The sequence below is a fragment of the Labeo rohita genome, chromosome 20 (assembly GCF_022985175.1).
Source record: "Labeo rohita strain BAU-BD-2019 chromosome 20, IGBB_LRoh.1.0, whole genome shotgun sequence".
NCBI classification, from domain to species: Eukaryota; Metazoa; Chordata; class Actinopteri; order Cypriniformes; family Cyprinidae; genus Labeo; species Labeo rohita.
Genome location: NC_066888.1, coordinates 8,049,265 through 8,068,245, shown reverse-complemented (window position 1 = coordinate 8,068,245; position 18,981 = coordinate 8,049,265). Strand labels below are relative to the sequence as shown.

General features: G+C 35.5%; 1 protein-coding gene across 1 annotated transcript; it reads right to left on the bottom strand.

Annotated features, from left to right (window-relative positions):
• Positions 1–4,042: 4,042 nt before the first annotated feature.
• echdc2 (enoyl CoA hydratase domain containing 2) lies at positions 4,043–18,756 on the bottom strand. The gene is made up of 9 exons (XM_051138908.1): positions 18,180–18,756; positions 16,305–16,372; positions 14,080–14,167; positions 12,599–12,685; positions 8,795–8,887; positions 8,555–8,611; positions 7,560–7,747; positions 4,644–4,742; positions 4,043–4,559 (listed from the first exon to the last, which is right to left on the bottom strand). The coding sequence occupies exons 1-9, from the start codon at positions 18,388–18,390 to the stop codon at positions 4,482–4,484; spliced, it is 969 nt and encodes a 322-aa protein (XP_050994865.1). The 5' UTR covers positions 18,391–18,756; the 3' UTR covers positions 4,043–4,481.
• Between the last annotated feature and the right edge of the window lie 225 nt (positions 18,757–18,981).

Genomic DNA, 18,981 nt, shown 5'->3' with positions numbered 1-18,981 from the left:
TAAAGAGGAGGAGTCCGATGACAGTCTGTTTTATGCACAGTGCGCGAACAGTTGCGCTGCGCTCGCTTTTACTACAAGGTAGGCTGCATTATTCGTGCTATCTAAACATAAAATGTGTGATCAAAGGTTCGGAGAGTATGCACATGATAAACAACGTTTATCGATGTTAGTCTGTTTGTGTAATGATGCAGTATAGCGCTCCTAACTTGACAGACAGCTCTCGTTAAACCCGTAAAGTGAAAGCTGTCTCACTTTAAAGATGTTTTTCTCAAAATTCCATTACTGAAAATCGTCGCAATCAGCCACTTTGGTTACATTCAAGGACAAAGTAAAAACGTCTATGGACAAAGTTTTGGAAAAGGCTTGGACCCAGCGTTCATATGGTATTAAAACCTAAAAATGGTTTCACCACCAAAATTTCACCATGTGTTGGGTTTTCTTAGATCACAACACATATCCTGAAGGTTTTTACAGAGGGATTTGTTCATATATAATTTGCTTGATTTTATACAAAATTTTATTCCCCAAAAAACAACAACAACAAAAAAAGTGCAATGTTGTAAATAAGTTTTTTTCTGAATTATGGAGTGACAAAATGAGATGCCCAAAATTCCCTCCGTAAAAACTTTTGACTCTAACATGTCAAAAAAATTAAACAAGAATTTTGAAACTGACTTCATCCAGTGTTTAGATTTTTGTACTGGAAATGTATGCAAATTAGTGCATATTTCATTAAATAATGCCTTACTGGCATATTTAAACCTAACATTTTAGAAAACTTGGAATACAAAATATGTTTGCAATTATCAATGTAATCAATCAACTGTAAGTTGGTCAACTGTACAAGTAAGGTGATAACTATTAGTTAATTTTTTTTATCATTTTCACCCGCAGTGTCTTGCCTTAATGGTTCGATATTTTCTACTGTTTAATCTTGAAAAAAAAAAGAGATTTGTAAAATCGCTCTAAAGTCCTGATCTGAATCAAATGATTCGCAATCCATACTCTGAAGAACCATCAGAGCGCTGATTGTGAATCATTTGATTTAGATCGTAACTTTGCGTAACGCAAAATATCTGATTTAAAACGGGACTTCAAATTGCATATCGTTAATCATTTGATTTGAATAATTCACTTCACAAAATGATTCACGAACCTGTTTCAACCTAAATCAAATGATTCGTGATATGCAATTTGAAGTCCTGATCTGAATCAAATGATTTGCGATACATGATTTGATTGGAGCGCTTTAAAAGAGTGGATCATTTTGTGACGCAGTGGTTTAACTGATTTGGAATTTCAAAAAGCTCTGTTTCACCCATCACTACGTGCTTTTTAAAATCATTACAAGCGAAATTTTAAAATGAATACTGAAGTTGCTAGTGAATCGCTTGAAATGAATGAACGGGTTACGAATTTAAATAAATTTGAGTCGTTCCAGTGTAAATGATTCAATTTTGGCTCATCTGTTCCTCTTTTTGTGTCTTCAGCATGTTTACACGACACTGTCAGTACTACTACTGGCTTAGCTCGACAGTTTTATGACATTAACTGAAATACGTTAAAAAGGTATGATGTTTTTTTAATTTTGTGTGAAAAGATATGTGCTTACTGACAAAATTAAACACTTATTTCTTAGATGCACTGTCTTTCAATAATTCAAGCACATGTCAAGTACCTCTTCAAGAATATTGCTATTTTCAAGGGTTTTCCAGGCCTTAAATCTCAAAAAGTCAACTTCAAGCACTTTAAGCACCTTGTACAAACCCTGTAACTGAGAGAAGACTTAAGATCCAGAAACATTCTATCAGGGTCGAGAATTAACTAGGTAATGTGACAAAATGCAACGAAAATGAACAAATATGCCCCATAAATTCAAGACGAAGGAGGGAAAAAAATGCTCCTGCACATTTAAACAACGAATTACGGTTCTCGCGATTAAAATGAAATGTGAAAATGAAAAGCGTCAATTAGCGGAATTACATATATAGATTCACTCACACTGCATCTGACAGCTTTTATGCTTTATAAGCATTCAGCCTTACAACTAATCAAACGCGTTTCAGTTGAACTTAGGAATGCATTGGCCAATCAGAGGCTCTTAGATTAGTCAGTGCTGAAAACACCAGAGCTGATGTACATGCTCACAAATTCCCACATCAACAATGCAGATGTTACAGTTGTAACTATGTAAAATACAGCTGCAAGCAGCAATTACTTGGGTTCAAGTGCTTTAAGGCATTTATGCACATATGAAAACAACTTTTTTGTTTGACCATTTATGACTGTTATAGCACAAGCTGTGGTCCGATTTCCATTCAACTTTGCATGATTGTTTAGAATCACCTGTGGCATGTGCTCACCAGGTTTTGTAAAGTTTTGAGTTTTTGATTAGGTTTTATATGCTTTTAAGTTTGGACAGGCCCTTTTTCTAAACAACCCTGTTATAGCTTCCGAAAGGGTAAATGTCAACATTTTTTTTTTTTTTTTTGATATTTATTCACCTAGAGAGTCCAGAGAATTGATCAGCAGTGTTTTTTTCCCCAAGACTGAGGAAAGAACCTACTAATTTGCAAAAGTAGGTTTTTTACATCTTCTCAATCATTTAACAAATGGTTTGATTGACAGCAGTGGTTCTAGAGGCAAAATTGTTTGGAATGAGTAGATCTATTGTATGATACGGATATTGTGAATGTGAAAAAAAAAACATGCAATATACAATTGTTTACACCACTGACAAATGCAATATTGCCTCCCAGTGCCCGATTTCTTTCAAATTTCTCACATACCTTAAGGACTTTGAGTCAAACAGGCCCACAGAGTTTTGTTCCAATCGGCCTTCGTTAACCTTGCTAATCACCTATTAGACAAAGTTGACGGAGGCCGATCGGAATTGTGGCCATGTTTTTTGAGATGCACAAATTTCCTTATAGGCACTTGTGGCACATTGAACTCAGACTGTGCATACCAATTTTCATGTCAATGGGACAAACGTAGTTGCGTAGTTATGGTCATTTTTAGGTTTTTTACCTTTTTATAGTGCCACCAAGAGTCCAAGCTCCGTGATTTTTTTCCTGTGACCTCAGATTGAGCTCTTACGCAAGTGTTCGAAGTTTGGCAAAGATATCTCATTTCTTTCAAATGTTATAGCTGTTTTAGTAAAAGTCTTGCCAGTTTTGAACGTTTTGTCGTCCCTTTGAGACGATGAGTCAAAAGTTATACTTTTTTTTTTGATAACTGATATTCATTTAAATTGATATTCACTCTCCGGAGAATCTTCTTGCACTGGTTTGGTTCCGATTGGGTGAAAAACCTAGGACTAGTTTGCAAAAGTATATTTTTCAAAATATCCAAAAATTCCGCCAAGCTGAAGGACGAATCCGATGCATGTGTTTTGTCCGGTGTGAACCAAATCAGACACTTGAGCATATGACAACTGGCTAAGGAGTTGAGCGACTGCGTACTTTTGACTGCCTTAAAATTTTTTAGTTCAGTCAACTCAAAAAAAGTTTATTCAACTTGAAATGTTAAATTATACTAAGCAACAACTTAGATATTTGAGTTGAATTAACTTAAAATTTTAAGGTAGCTGGGTTACTTACCCATCTGTTAAGTTTAACAAACACAAATATCTAAGTTGTTACTTAGTACAACTTAACATTTCAAGTTGACTTTTGCCTTAAAATTTTAAGGCAGCAGGGTAACAAATTACTTTAAGCTGACTCAACAAATTGTGTTTTTTTATTTTTTACAGTGTGGGGGCGAGTCTTCTACCTCCCTCCAAATTTCAAGTCTCTGCGACTTACGGTTTGGTCTGGCTGATCAGTTTTACATTGGATACTGCTGATCCTTGGCCATCCTAACAATCACAAAAGGGTTGCAGTGCTATACACTTGAACCCCTAATAAAAGATTAATTTCTTAGCTTCAGTGATTATAATGTGAGTATCTGCATAACTCGTGCTAGCGTAGGCTAACATCGAGGACTATGTTTGTCTGTGAAGCCAGAATGTGACGTGCCCAAAAAAACCCAAGAACTTTTTATATAGTTTTCAATAACGATATTAATAAGCATTATTACAATAAAAAGAGCAATACAGATACAATATAATTTAGATAAAATTTGAAACAGTCTATTGTTAATGACAGCAGTTTAAAATATTGATTCAAGTAATTGGGTAAATGTAAGTACTAGACATTACATTAACAACAACACAGTACGGTGAATAAAAATTCTAGGGGGCAAATATTAATGGAAAAGTTCATTTCTGACTCTGTATTCTATGTATAAAAAATAAAGAACATGACAAAGTCGTTTTTCAGTTATTTGTGGTAATTATTTTAAGGCATTACAAAGCTCAGATTTCAAAGGTAATCAAACCCATTACTGGGTAGGTGTAGTAACATAGAGCATGTTCAGAATGTTTGTACTCTAGTACGCCATGTGGATTCGAAACATGTTATGCAGGTTTTCAGTGACATTCACTCCCCAATGTACCTTGGAGGCCTCTTCTCTATGAATGCAGCCATGCCCTCCTGTCTGTCCCGTGTAGGAATGAGCTGAGAAACCACAAAACATTTAACAGTCAAACCAAGCACATAAAATACTAGATTTTATTCATATGGTTTATGTATAACACTCACCCTGGCGTAACACATTCCCTCAATAGCCATTCCTGAAGAGATGTCCACCTCAGCGCCTCGGTTCATGGCTACTTTAGCCATTCGCACGGCAATCGGTGCCTGGCGAGAGAGAAAAACAACAATAAATCTGTTAATGGACTATTTTAATGATGTCCTTACCAGCTTTCTGGGCCTTGAAGGTGTGTTGCATTACAGTCTATGCAGGGTCAGAAAGCTCTCGGATTTCATCAAAAATAACTTAATTTATGTTCTGAAGATGAACAAAGGTCTTATGGGTTTAGAATGACATGATGTGTCCCTGCTGAATGAAAGTGTTACTTTCTGCCTATAAAACCGGCTTCTGTTTATTATCTTCCACTGCAACTGTAAAATCTACACTGTATCTAAGGCACACAGTCACAGTTATGATGCAGTTAAGTCAGGTGGACAGAAGTGCTGACAAAAGTTATTGTGGCGTGACATGTCTGAATGACGCTCTCACGCTGAGAAATAGGCCATCTTCGTTTTCACTGAATTTAATGACTTGTCAATCAAAGTGAAAACCAGAAAAACAAGGATGTTCTAATTGTCACGAGATAAAGTTTAGTTCAGTACGTACGATTCCAGTTCCACAACTCCACACGCCAAGTTATTTAATGACAATGATGTGACACATATTTTCAGGTTCGCTACAAAGGAAATAAACAGCAAAGTCATGCACTCACGCTCATGTGTCTTTTGTACCATTATGTACCATGTTGACCTGTGAGAGTTTAGTTCAGTACACAAGATTACAGTTCCAAAAACCCACATGCCAAGTCATTTAACGACAATGATTTGACATATTTTCACAATTGCTCCAAAGGGAATGAATAACGAGGATTGTGCACGTGTCTTTTGTACTGTTGCTATGTTGTTTATGGTGTTAATTGTGTGCTCTGGACATTTAGGTGGGCCTGAGGGAAGACTATAATAGCACATTTGAGCCAGGTCTGTCTCGAGGCCGTATATATTTGTGGCCAGCCTGTTGTCTTGAGTCATGATGGGAGACACTCACTGTGACTGTACAGTGTGACGTGACGCAAATAAGACTAACGCAGACGTACACAATGAAATGCTTGTGGCTACAGCTGAACTGGTATGTGGACAATTTCATGACCACAGAAATGTACAAACATGATTGTTCACGTAAACACATGTATAAAAATCATATCAATGAGCTACTTGTTAAATCATGAAAAACCTTGCAAAATTAAGCACGCACACACACATATATAAACAAGGTTCAAATACACCATCTGTGGATGTTTACTTCACAAAATATTTTATTTATTTATAAGTTTTTGAACAGTAAGGTTTTTTATTTATTTGAAATACAGCAAAAACAGTACAATTTTGAAATATTTTTACTATTTCAAATAACTGCTTTCTATTCAAATATATTTTAAAATGTAATTTATTCCTGTGATTTCAAAGCTGAATTTTTAGCATCATTACTCCATCTAACATACTGATTTGCTGTTCAAGAAACATTTTATTATTGTTCTTATTTTACGTTTTTAGAGTATGTTTTTTCAGGATTCTTTGATGAACATAAAGATCCAAAGATCAGCATTTTGTAACATTATACGCTATACCATTGAAACGCCTGGAGTCAGTTTAATTTTTTCAAGGGAGGAAAAAATATATAGAAATTAATACTTTATTTAGCAAGGATGCTGTAAATTCATCTAAAGTGATGATAAAGACATTTATAATGTTGCAAAAGATTTCTATTTCAGATCAGTTTTTTTCTTCTGAACTTTATATTCATCAAAGAAACTTGAAAAAAAATTCTACTCAGCTGTTTTCAGCATAATAATAATAGTAATAATAAAAAATGTTTTTTGTGAACTGAATTTTTGTGACTGAAGTAATAAAGCTAAAAATTCAGCTTTAAAATCTCAGGAATAAATTAGATTTTAAAATATATTCAAATAGAAAGCAGTTATTTTAAAGAATAAAATATTTAAAAATTTGACTGTTTCTGCTGTACTTAGGATCAAATAAATGCAGGCTTGGTGAGCAGAAGAGACTTCTTTAAAAAAACATTAAAAATCTTACTGTTCAAAAACTTTTGACTAGAAGTGTATACAATGTATAAAATATACATATCTATATATAAATATATAGATCTATAAATATATATCTAAATATAAATCACGAAAAACCTAGCAAAATTAAGCATATACACACACACACATAAATAAGGTTCCAATACACCATCTGTTGATGTTTTTGAACAGTAAGATTTTTTATGTTTTAAATAAGTCTCTTCTGCTCAGCAAGCCTGCATTTATTTGATGCAAAGTACAGCAGAAACAGTCAAATTTAGAAATATTTTCACTATTTCAAATAACTGCTTTCTATTTGAATACATTTAAAAATGTAATTTAATCCTGTGGTTTCAAAGCTGAATTTTTAGCATCATTACTCCAGTCACATGATCCTTCAGAGATCATTCTTATATTCTGATTTGCTGCTCAAAAAAACATTTTATTATTAAAATCCTTAAAAAAAACCCCACAATATTAAGCAGCACGGCTGTTCTCAACACTGATAATAGATCAAAAATAATAGATGTGCCTTGAGCATCAAATCAGCATATTGGAATGATTTCTGAAGGATCATGTGACACTGAAGACTGGAGTAACGGCTGCTATCATAGAAATAAATTACATTTTAAATATACTGGACTGAGCATATACACTTGTGACTATCTGAGATGTCCAAATACCCTTTAGGGCCCACTTCACAGGACACTACCAGAGTGTACCCATAGTTGAAGCATGCTCACAACAGAAGCGAGTATAATTCAGGGAGACAGCAGCAGAGGCGAGAAAGTGTCTGAGACTGAGAGAAGAAGTAAATGTGGATGGAAATGTCCTGCAGACTCACCTGAGGCAGAATCTCTCGTGCGATACTAAGAGCCTCTTTGTGGGCCGCGTCTCCCGTCTGGTTCTGTGGCACGGAGCGGTTTACCAGCCCCAGCTCTGCAGCCCGTTCACCCCCGACACGCCGGCCTGTAAAAATCAGCTCCTTTGCGATGGCAAAGCCAACCGTCCGGGGCAACCTTTGACTGCCTCCTAATACACACATATGGAAACAATGGTTTAGTTCTGGTGGTTTTAAAAAGTAATCAGATACTTCACCAATACTCTAATTTAACGCATACTACAAATTTGGACTAATGGTATGCTTTTATTTACTAATGTATTAAAGGTATAGTTCACCCAAAAATGAAAATTACCACATGGTTTACTCACACTAAAGCTGTCCTAGGTGTATATGACTTTCTTCTTTCAGACGAATACAGCTGGAGTTATATTAAAAAAATGTCCTGACTCTTCCAAGTTTTATAATGGCAGTGAATGGGTGTTGAGATTTTGAAGTCCATCCATCCATTATAAAAGTGCTCCACATGGCTCCAGGGGGTTAATAAAGGTATTTTGAAGTGAACTGATGCATTTGTGTAAGAAAAACATTCATATTAAAACTTTAAATCATAATGAAAATCTCAACAGCCATTAACTTTCATTATAAAGCTTAGAATAGCCAAGAATTGTTTAATATAACTCCAACTGTATTCGTCTGAGGGTGGCTTGAGGGTGAGTAAACCATGGGCTAATTTTCATTTTTGGGTGAACTATCCCTTTAAGTACTGTATATTTTCCTAACATTTCATGTTGGAATAAAATATAAAAATACAAATACAGAGATTGTACAGGCTTCTCAAAAACTGTTGTCTCACTCTTCCAGTTAAGCACTTCTGTCCTGTTCTGTCTGTTAACTTCCTGATTGTCTTTTTTTTTTTTTTTGTAATTGGACTGCCATCTAGCTGTCTGTTTGTCTTATTATTTCAGTCGCTCTATCTACTTATTTATTTTTCTCACCAGCCCCTGGGAGTAATCCTCGTGTAGTTTCAATCAGGCCCATCTGCGCTGAATGTGCTGAAAACACACACACAATCACAGAAAAAGGTCAGCTGAAGGACCCAGCATCTGCATGCCGTGACCGCAGAGATACCCCACTCCATGACGTGCCAAACAGAATGACTACAAATCACGCAAACCCACACCAGCGGTCGTGATACCTGTCGTGATCTAGCCCCAGAAGGTCAAATAACCACTCACCTGCAGTGCGAAGGTCACACGCTAGTGCCAATTCCAAACCGCCCCCGAGAGCAAAGCCGTCCACTGCTGCGATGGTTGGCATGGGCAGCGCAGCTGGCACACAATAGACACACACACACGAATCAGACAGGTCATAGATCACATTAATGGAAAAAGGCTTCAAACAGCTGGACCTCTCAACACTCAGCTGAATACGTGCAGTGCTGACACACTTCTATAAAGAGGGGACAAGTTGAAAAACGGATTCAAATGGTAATTTGAAATATGGAAAAATAGTAAAATTAAAGTGTTTTTACATATGTATTTTTATTTTAGTTTAAATTTATTTCAAAGAATTGTTTTTAGTTCAGCATCTCAATTATTAATACAATAACTGTTTTCTATTTGAATATGTTTTAAAATGTAATTCATTCCTGTGATGCAAAGCTGAATTTTCAGCATCATTCAGTCTTCAGTGTCATATGATCCTTCAGAAATCATTGAAATATGCTGATTTTGGTGCTCAAAAAATATTTCTTTTTTAGGATTGTCAAATGCTGCCAACAAAACAGCCTGTGTAAAAATTGAGCAATTATTTAGTTGTCTGCCTGTCATGTTGCAGAAAGGGCCCAAATTATGTCACTTCCTGAGTGACACAACTTTTACGGATGTTACATTTTTTTGTAATGGGAGAAAATCCTGCAGTAACTGGATTGCATGCAATTGCGGTACACAAATACATATGTTTTTGGTTATTAAAATTAGTAATTAAAATGAAGATTTATTAAAATGAAACTGAAGAAAATACTTCAAATACCACATACTAAGAAATTTAGTAAATCATATTAATTTAAATAAATTACTGTTTTGCTGATAAAATAGTCTGTAATGAGAAAAAATAAATAAATAAATAAATACAGTGGGTACGGAAAGTATTCAGACACCCTTAAATTTTTCACTCTTTGTTATATTGCAGCCATTTGCTAAAATCATTTAAGTTAATTTTTTTCCTCATTAATGTACACACAGCACCCCATATTGACAGAAAAACAGAATTGTTGACATTTTTGCAGATTTATTAAAAAAGAAACACTGAAATATCACATGGTCCTAAGTATTCAGACCCTTTGCTCAGTATTTAGTAGAAGCACCCTTTTGATCCAATACAGCCATGAGTCTTTTTGGGAAAGATGCAACAGGTTTTTCACACCTGGATTTAGGGATCCTCTGCCATTCCTCCTTGCAGATCCTCTTCAGTTCTGTCAGGTTGGATGGTAAACGTTGGTGGACAGCCATTTTTAGGTCTCTCCAGAGATGCTCAATTGGGTTTAAGTCAGGGCTCTGGCTGGGCCATTCAAGAACAGTCACGGAGTTGTTGTGAAGCCACTCCTTCGTTATTTTAGCTGTGTGCTTAGGGCCATTGTCTCGTTGGAAGGTAAACCTTCGGCCCAGTCTGAGGTCCTAAACACTCTGGAGAAGGTTTTCGTCCAGGATATCCCTGTACTTGGCCGCATTCATCTTTCCCTCGACTGCAACCAGTCGTCCTGTCCCTGCAGCTGAAAAACACCCCCACAGCATGATGCTGCCACCACCATGCTTCACTGTTGGGACTGTATTGGACAGGTGATGAGCAGTGCCTGGTTTTCTCCACACATACCGCTTAGAATTAAGGCCAAAAAGTTCTATCTTTGTCTCGTCAGACCAGAGAATCTTATTTCTCACCATCTTGGAGTCCTTCAGGTGTTTTTTAGCAAACTCCATGCGGGCTTTCATGTGTCTTGTACTGAGGAGAGGCTTCTGTCGGGCCACTCTGCCATAAAGCCCCGACTGGTGGAGGGCTGCAGTGATGGTTGACTTTCTACAACTTTCTCCCATCTCCCGACTGCATCTCTGGAGCTCAGCCACAGTGATCTTTGGGTTCTTCTTTACCTCTCTCACCAAGGCTCTTCTCCCCCAATAGCTCAGTTTGGCCGGACGGCCATCTCTAGGAAGGGTTCTGGTCATCCCAAACGTCTTCCATTTAAGGATTATGGAGGCCACTGTGCTCTTAGGAACCTTAAGTGCAGCAGAAATTTTTTTGTAACCTTGGCCAGATCTGTGCCTTGCCACAATTCTGTCTCTGAGCTCTTCAGGCAGTTCCTTTGACCTCATGATTCTCATTTGCTCTGACATGCACTGTGAGCTGTAAGGTCTTATATAGACAGGTGTGTGGCTTTCCTAATCAAGTCCAATCAGTATAATCAAACACAGCTGGACTCAAATGAAGGTGTAGAACCATCTCAAGGATGATCAGAAGAAATGGACAGCACCTGAGTTAAATATATGAGTGTCACACCAAAGGGTCTGAATACTTAGGACCATGTGATATTTCACTTTTTCTTTTTTAATAAATCTGCAAAAATGTCAACAATTCTGTGTTTTTCTGTCAATATGGGGTGCTGTGTGTACATTAATGAGGAAAAAAATGAACTTAAATGATTTTAGCAAATGGCTACAATATAACAAAGAGAGAAAAATTTAAGGGGGTCTGAATACTTTCCGTACCCACTGTATATATACACACACACACACACTACCGCTCAAAAGTTTGGGATCAGTAAGACTTGTAATATTTTAAGTCTCACGCTCATCAAGACTGCATTTGTTTGATCAAAAAAACTAAAAAACACAAACAAAACAATAATAATTCAAAATGTTATTACAATATAAAATAAAGTTTTTAAATTTAAAATATCATTTATTCCTGTGACACAAAGCTGAATTTTCATCAGCTCCAGTCTAAAGTGTCACATGACCCTTCAGAAATAATTTTAATATGCTGATTTATTATTAGAATGATCAATGTTAGAAAATACTTGTGCTGGCAAATATTTTTTGGAACCTGTGATTCTTTTTTTCCAGGATTCTTTGATGAATAACAAGTTAAAAGAACAGCATTTATTCAAAAACATAAAAATTTTCTAACAATGTAAATCTGTGCTATCACTTTTTATTAAATTTATCATCCTTGGTGAATAAAAGTATTGATTTCTTTCACAAAAAAAAGAAAGAATCAAAATGTACTGACCCTAAACTTTTGAACAGTAGTGTATATTGTTAGAAAAGATTTCCATTTTAAATAAATGTTTTTCTTTTTAACTTTTTATTCATCAAAGAATCCTGAAAAAGTATCACAGGTTCCAAAAAAAAAAAAAAAAAAAAATTAAGCAACACAACTGTTTCCAGCACTGATAATAAATGAGTATATTAGAATGATTTCTGAAGGATCATGTGACACAGAAGACTTGAGTAATAATGCTAAAAAATTCAGCTTTGATCACAGAAATAATTGTTATTTTTTACATCGTAATAATATTTTTGATTAGAAACTTCTTACTGAAAAATCTTACTGATCCCAAACTTTTGACCGGCAGTGTATATGTGTGTGTATATATATATATATATATAAATAAATAAATGTTTAAAATTAGAAGTATTTCACTTATGTATTTATGGATATTTCTGTATTTCTGATAAAATGCTAGTAGAAAATTGTATAGAGAATATTCTTTCTCTACCTTCTGCTTATGAAACAGTAGCATTTTCCTAAATGTTATTTGCAAAACCATGCAAAAATTGAGGGCAGAGAGAAAATGTACCTACTGTGAGTTTATTATTATGCATATCCAATCATTCTCACCTCCAGCCATAATCGTATTTGCAGCTGGGAAACAATTACCTTTTCAGTGCAACACTATCAGAATTCAGAGTTCTGTATCATCACATTCTGTGCAGGATTATTATCATTTTGCAATATTCATGAGAAACATCATCCTCGTGTCTCACCGATGTCATTCATTAGTGACCGTAGGCCTTGAACAAACAGCTCTGCCTCAGGGTTACTCATCTGAGCTCTCTCCTTAAGATCTGCCCCTGTCAGCACACAAAAAGACTAATTATTGCATATGCAAATATCTGCTTCGGCTCTTTCATGTTATACTTTTTTACAATATGTAATATAAGTGTCACATGTCCCCAGAATGTGTCTGTGAAGTTTTAGCTCAGCATAATTTTGAAAATGTCTACTTTAAATGGAAGCAGAAACACGCTGTTTTCGTGCTCTTTAAATGCAAATGAGCTGCTGCTCCTCGCCCCCTTTTCCACAATAGGGCTGTGCCTTTACAGCCCACAGCTCAGATACTCTGCTAAAAAAAACATCTGTTTGGTTTTTATTATCATGTCTGTCGTGCTGAAATAATGCATTTTAAACCATATCAGTTTAAACTTCTGATATGCGGTTTTCTGAGCGCACACATCCGAAGCACGCACACAGAAAGCAGCTGTTACACAGCATATGAGCACTAAACTAAGTTATTTTTCATCTCTTATTGTGCTTAAACTGTCAGATACACACAGGTTTACACTACCGTTCAAAAGTTTGGGGTCAGTAAGACTTGTAATAGTCTTTAAAGAAGTCTCTTATGCTCATCAAGGCTGCATTTATTTGATTAAAAATATAGAAAAAAAACAGTAATATTGCAAAATGTTTTTACAATATAAAATAATGTTTTTTATTTTAACATACTTTAAAATAGAATTTATTCCTGTGATGAAAAGCTGAATTTTTATTAGCTGTTACTCCAGTCTTAAGTGTCACATGATCCTTCAGAAATCATTCTAATATGCGGATTTATTATTAGAATGATCAATGTTGGATAATATCATCAGTTGTGCTGCCAAATACTTTTTGGAACCTGTGATTTTTTTTTTTTCAGGATTCTTTCATGAATAACAAGTTTAAAAAGTAGTGTTTATTCAAAATATTAATATTTTATAACAATGTAAATTATTTATTATTAACTTTTAATAAACTTTTAATTATTAACTTAATACATCCTTGGTGAATAAAAGTATTAAAAAAAAAAAAAAAAAAAAAGAAACAATAAAAATGTACTGACCCCAAACTTTTGAACGGTAGTGTATGTTAACACACATGAGTGACAAAAACAGTCAGTTAAGTCTGTGAAGGTTAAACAGCTGGGAAGGAAAATGCATGCTTATATTAGATCTGTGTGGCAGCAGCGTAATATACAGTAAATAAATCCATAAATCCACTGCTCTCTTGTCTCTTTTGAGGCTGGGACTCTAAATAGTGTTTTGTGCTCATCAGTTATGTTTTCTGGGTTGGTAAATGCACAAGGGACCCGATTATAGCACTTAAACAAGGAAAAAGTCATATTTTCATGATATGTCCCCTTTAAAGTTGGTTGTTATTGGCATCATTCAGTCAATGATGCTGTTATTGTGTGACGGATTCCTGTACAAACCTGCACAAAAGACTCCGGGTATCAAACTTCTGAAGACCACCACACGAACCGCTGCGTCATGATGCAACGATGACACCAGCTCTCTCATCTACACAGAGAAAGACAGATATTGATGTATATATAGATGGAGAACGATGAAAACAGAAGATATTGATTTGAGGCAGAATTCCAGGAGAGATACACCCGATTTATTTTTGTTTTGGTACACTGTTATTTATTTAAGGCCTGACACACTTTTGTCAGAGTTTCCTTTGATAAACTGTTAATATGCAAACGTTAAAAAACTGTTTTTATTCTACTTTGTGGAAACAGAAAGAAGAAATAGACAGAAAGGGAACATTTGTTATTCAAGTGAATTAAACGAGAAGTCCACTACCAAAACAAAGATTCACATATAATGTACTCCCTTGTCATCTTAGATGTTCATGTCTTTCTTTCTTCAGTTGTAAAGAAATTATGTTTTTTGAGGAAAACATTTCAGCATTTTTCTCCATATAATGGTTCTGATATGGTGCCCCGATTTTGAACTTCCAAAATGCAGTTTAAATGCGGCTTCAAACGATCCCAAATGCGGCTGTAAACAATCCCAGCCGAGGAAGAAGGGTCTTATCTAGTGAAATCGGTTATTTTCATTTAAAAAATACAATTTAAATACTTTTTAACCTCAAACGCTTGTCTTGTCTTGCTCTGCCTGAACTCTGTGTATTCTGGCTCAAGACAGTTAGGGTATGTCGAAAAACTCCAATCGTATTTTCTCCCTCAACTTCAAAAATCATTTTAAAATCATCCTACATTTCTGCAGAAGTTCCGACCCAGTCTTTGCAAAGTGAACATGCAAAGAAGATCAAACACCCTTAACAAAAAAGATAAAACAGCAATATAGGATGATTTTGAAGTTGAGGGAGAACATGAGATGGGAGTTTTTCGACATACCCTAACTGTCATGAACCGGAAAAAAACAGAGTTCAGGCAGAGTAAGACAAGATGAGCGTTTGATATAAAAAAGTATATAAATTGTATTATTTTTATGAAAATAACCGATTTCACTAGATAAGACCCTTCTTCCTTGGCTGGGATCGTTTACAACCGCATTTGGGATCGTTTGAAGCCACATTTAAACTGCATTTTGGAAGTTCAAAATCAGGGCACCATAGCAGTCCATTATATGATGGACTGAAATGCTGAAATGTTTTCCTCAAAAAACATTATTTCTTTACGACTGAAGAAAGACAGACATGAACATCTTAGATGACAAGGGGGTGAGTACATTATATCTGAATCTTTGTTTCAGAAGTGGAGTTCTCCTTTAAGTTCATATTTAAAAACCATGCAGCAATTTGTTGCATATTCAACCGTTAAAGACTATATGGGTCATTCTACAGAATTGGTTGGAGCTGGAAACATCTTTAAAAAACAATTTAGTCTTTTCCACAAATTTTGTATGTATGCAAACTGCATAATATCCAAGGTAAATATTTCTATTGTTTGTGAAGTTAATTCTCATATTGTGTTTTCAGACAGTTTTGGAGTACTTGCCCTCTCCCCAAATGTGTCACTACTGAAAAACAGTAATAATAATTTAATAAAAATGTTTATATGAACTATTAAGATTTTGCTTACATCTTCCCTCTCTTCGAAATATATATTTTTTCTATTTTATTAATACATTTTCAGAGGTAAATCAATAACAATTACAATTTGAACAATATTTTAAGTGTGATTTATGAGATTTGTTGTACTTTGAATCCATTTTTTCAAAGGCAAAAAGTTGATCATACTGCTTTCAAACTTAAGGATGTATTAGTTTATATATACACACTGAACCAAAACTACCATAACATCTTAGTTGATAATTCAGTATACTTTATTTTTGACAAAACATCCCATGTTTTGGTCATGACTGGACATTTTCAGTAGTGACAGTAATGTCACTTGTCATTCATTACAGATTTTCAACTCACATACTAAAACACCACTAAAACATTTCCCCACCAAAAAGCACTGTGTTCCCTTTTGTCTTTAATGAAACAATGGTGAGAATTTAACACACCAGTAGGATTACTGAAAACTAAAGGGCTTTATAATCAGTTATGACTGGGTTAAACTGAAACAAAAAGACATATTTAGACACATCATATGTATACAGGAAGTTTATGGACTAGCTCTTCTGCTTTCTGCACGGTTCAATTTGATGCTGCAGGACGGGGGGTTTTCTGCACACTAACCTGACCCACAAACAGGCGTCCCAGAGAGTTCCTTGCCCTTTCACGACACATCAGCACTTCCACTATACCTAATCAGACAAGAGAAAAAGAGAAACTGAAGCTGTGGCTACAGTTCCGGTTCTCAACTGGAGGCCTGTGACCCAAATATGGGTGTCAGGTCTGTTTTGATACGGTCACAGACAGCACGGAAAAACATGATGCCACATTAAAATAATGAGTAATAGCACTTACGGCATGACTACGGCTAAACTCTTAATGTGGAATCTTACATGCAATTAAAAAGTACATGTAATGTCACAAAGAAAATTCTGAGAAATTTTGCAGGCAGAACAGACCACTGTCTAATTTCAATTCTGTAGCGAAGTCACTTTCCAACCAAGAAGCAACTTTCTGTTGCTCAACATTTGACTACTTTGAACTTGTTGCAAAATCTGCCTGGGGAAATATTGAAATTCCCTTCTTGAATCACGTGGATTCCTACTGAATTTTGCCAATGAAGTTTTAGTGTGCTTTCCAATGCAAACCCTGCTTGCAGCTATATTCTTAACCACATTTTAATATTACATTGATAATATTAACACAATTCAAAACTTGACATCATGTACAATTTTCATTAATTTAGCACAATAATTTTGGTTCCAGGATGGTTCGCCACTTAATATCCAATAGAAAATCTGAATCCTGAAGTAAAAACCTGTTACATTCAGAAAAAAGTCATTTTTTTGTCATTATCAAAATGATATAATCTTGAATGCAAACTTTCTAATCTTATCTGAGACCAAACTTTTATTGTGTCAACTAAACTACCCTTCATGGGACATTATAAAATAGTTTACAAGTGAAAGAAATAATGGATGAAAGGTGATTAAGCAGTACACCGGTGTCAGTGCACTGTGTATCACACTGCCATGCTGATTTATGATACTGGCTAATATGAAAAAAGAAATATGATATCGCCTTGGTCATTGTTCCCCTAAATAATGTTCGTCACATGCTTCACTTCCCAAAATTAAAGGCAGATTACTAACGGAAAATCAACATGATGTACAAATACTTTGTTATTGTAATCATTGTAATATGCATAATTTACTGTTATATTTATTTAAATTATAACTCAAGATTTTTAAATGTATATATGTATAATATATAATGTAACATTTAAATTACAAATGTGACCGTGGACCACAAAACCAGTCATAAGGGTCAATTTTTCAAAATTGAGATTAATACATCATCTGAAAGCAGTAATGATAGTTTGTAATGATAGGAAAATATTTGGTCAAGATACAACTATTTGAATATCTGGAATCTGAGGGTGCAAAAAAATCTAAATATTGAGAAAATTGCCTTTAAGTTGTCCAAATGAAGTTCATAACAATGCATATTACTAATCAAAAATTAAGTTTTGATATATTTACAGTAGGAAATTTACAAAATATCTTCATGGAACATGATCTTTACTTAATTTCCTAATGATTTTTGGCATAAAATAAAAATCAATAATTTTGACCCATACAATGTATTTTTGGCTATTGCTACAAATATACCCCAGCGACTTAAGACTGGTTTTGTGGTCCAGGGTCACAAATATATGTATGCATGTATGTATGTATGCATGCATGCATGCATAAATTTCCTCTAATAATTTCTAGACCTTTTCCATAACAGTTTCAATTCCATAACCAATTTCCATGGAGGTGTGAATCATCTATGCACCTTGGCTTGCAGTATGCAAAATCTAAACTCCAAAATAAAACAGTTTGCTTTCGTTTTTAAAGGTTTGGGAAGTTACGTTAACTGCCCAAATATACCTGTAAGGTGTAGTCAGGTGCTCTGTACGCGTCAGGTACAGTATGTATGAGATGCTGTACCTACCGTTGTCTTCGCCATCAAGCCTATTTAGTCGTACTTCAGCCCGGTCAGGAACTGGCCCATCAGAGCACCACAAGCGGGTCTGGGTAAAATTAACCCGGGGGAAAAGTCGCTTGATCGGCCCTGCAAACACACCGCGCGCTGCCATCACCTCCGCACAGGGCTGAATGAGAATCCGCCCGGTCCTCATGACAACTCCGCGCAACACGCTCATGATAAATACAAGGTCTTTTCTCAGGTTGTATTGTAACGCTGATCTTGTTGCCTTTTGACCAACGTTCAAACCGTGTAACCCGGAATTAAACCGGAGCTGTTGCTGTTAATAATAAGCCTTGTGGGAGCCTTTACGAAACGCCATCTCCACACACAAGTTTGTTCCTTTGTTACTCTTCGCCTCAGTTCCTCGAACAAACTTACACATTTTACCTGGACGCTTACAGAGAAAACAGTCTAGCGCGTTTCATATGTGTACGTTTATATTTCATTTTCGCGTGTGTATCATATTACACTCTTCAAAGTCTCCTAGTAACTCGCGACGCGTACAACGAAACCGTTTGACTACGCCACTGCACCAAGTCGACCAATCAAGTCCCTCTTTTACGCGTACGACGCGACGCGTCCCTTTAAGCGTAACATGAAATGTAATTTGTTAGTCCACAAAGGTGACCATCAGCAGAGGGCGATGATGTGATATGATGGTCAGTTTCATAACTACAGAAGAGCTCTGCTGATGAAATGAAGTATGATGATTATTACATGACACAGAAAAGTATGTGACAAGATGCAAAACAAAGTAGCTTTGCTG

Coding starts and splice junctions, on each gene's coding strand:
- echdc2 (XM_051138908.1), bottom strand. CDS start 18,390: ATGAGCGTGTTGCGCGGAGTTGTCATGAGGACCGGGCGGATTCTCATT. Junction 16,373..18,179: donor GCTTGATGGCGAAGACAACG/GTAGGTACAGCA, acceptor TTGTCTGATTAG/GTATAGTGGAAGTGCTGATG. Junction 12,686..14,079: donor ACCCGGAGTCTTTTGTGCAG/GTTTGTACAGGA, acceptor GTGTGCTGACAG/GGGCAGATCTTAAGGAGAGA.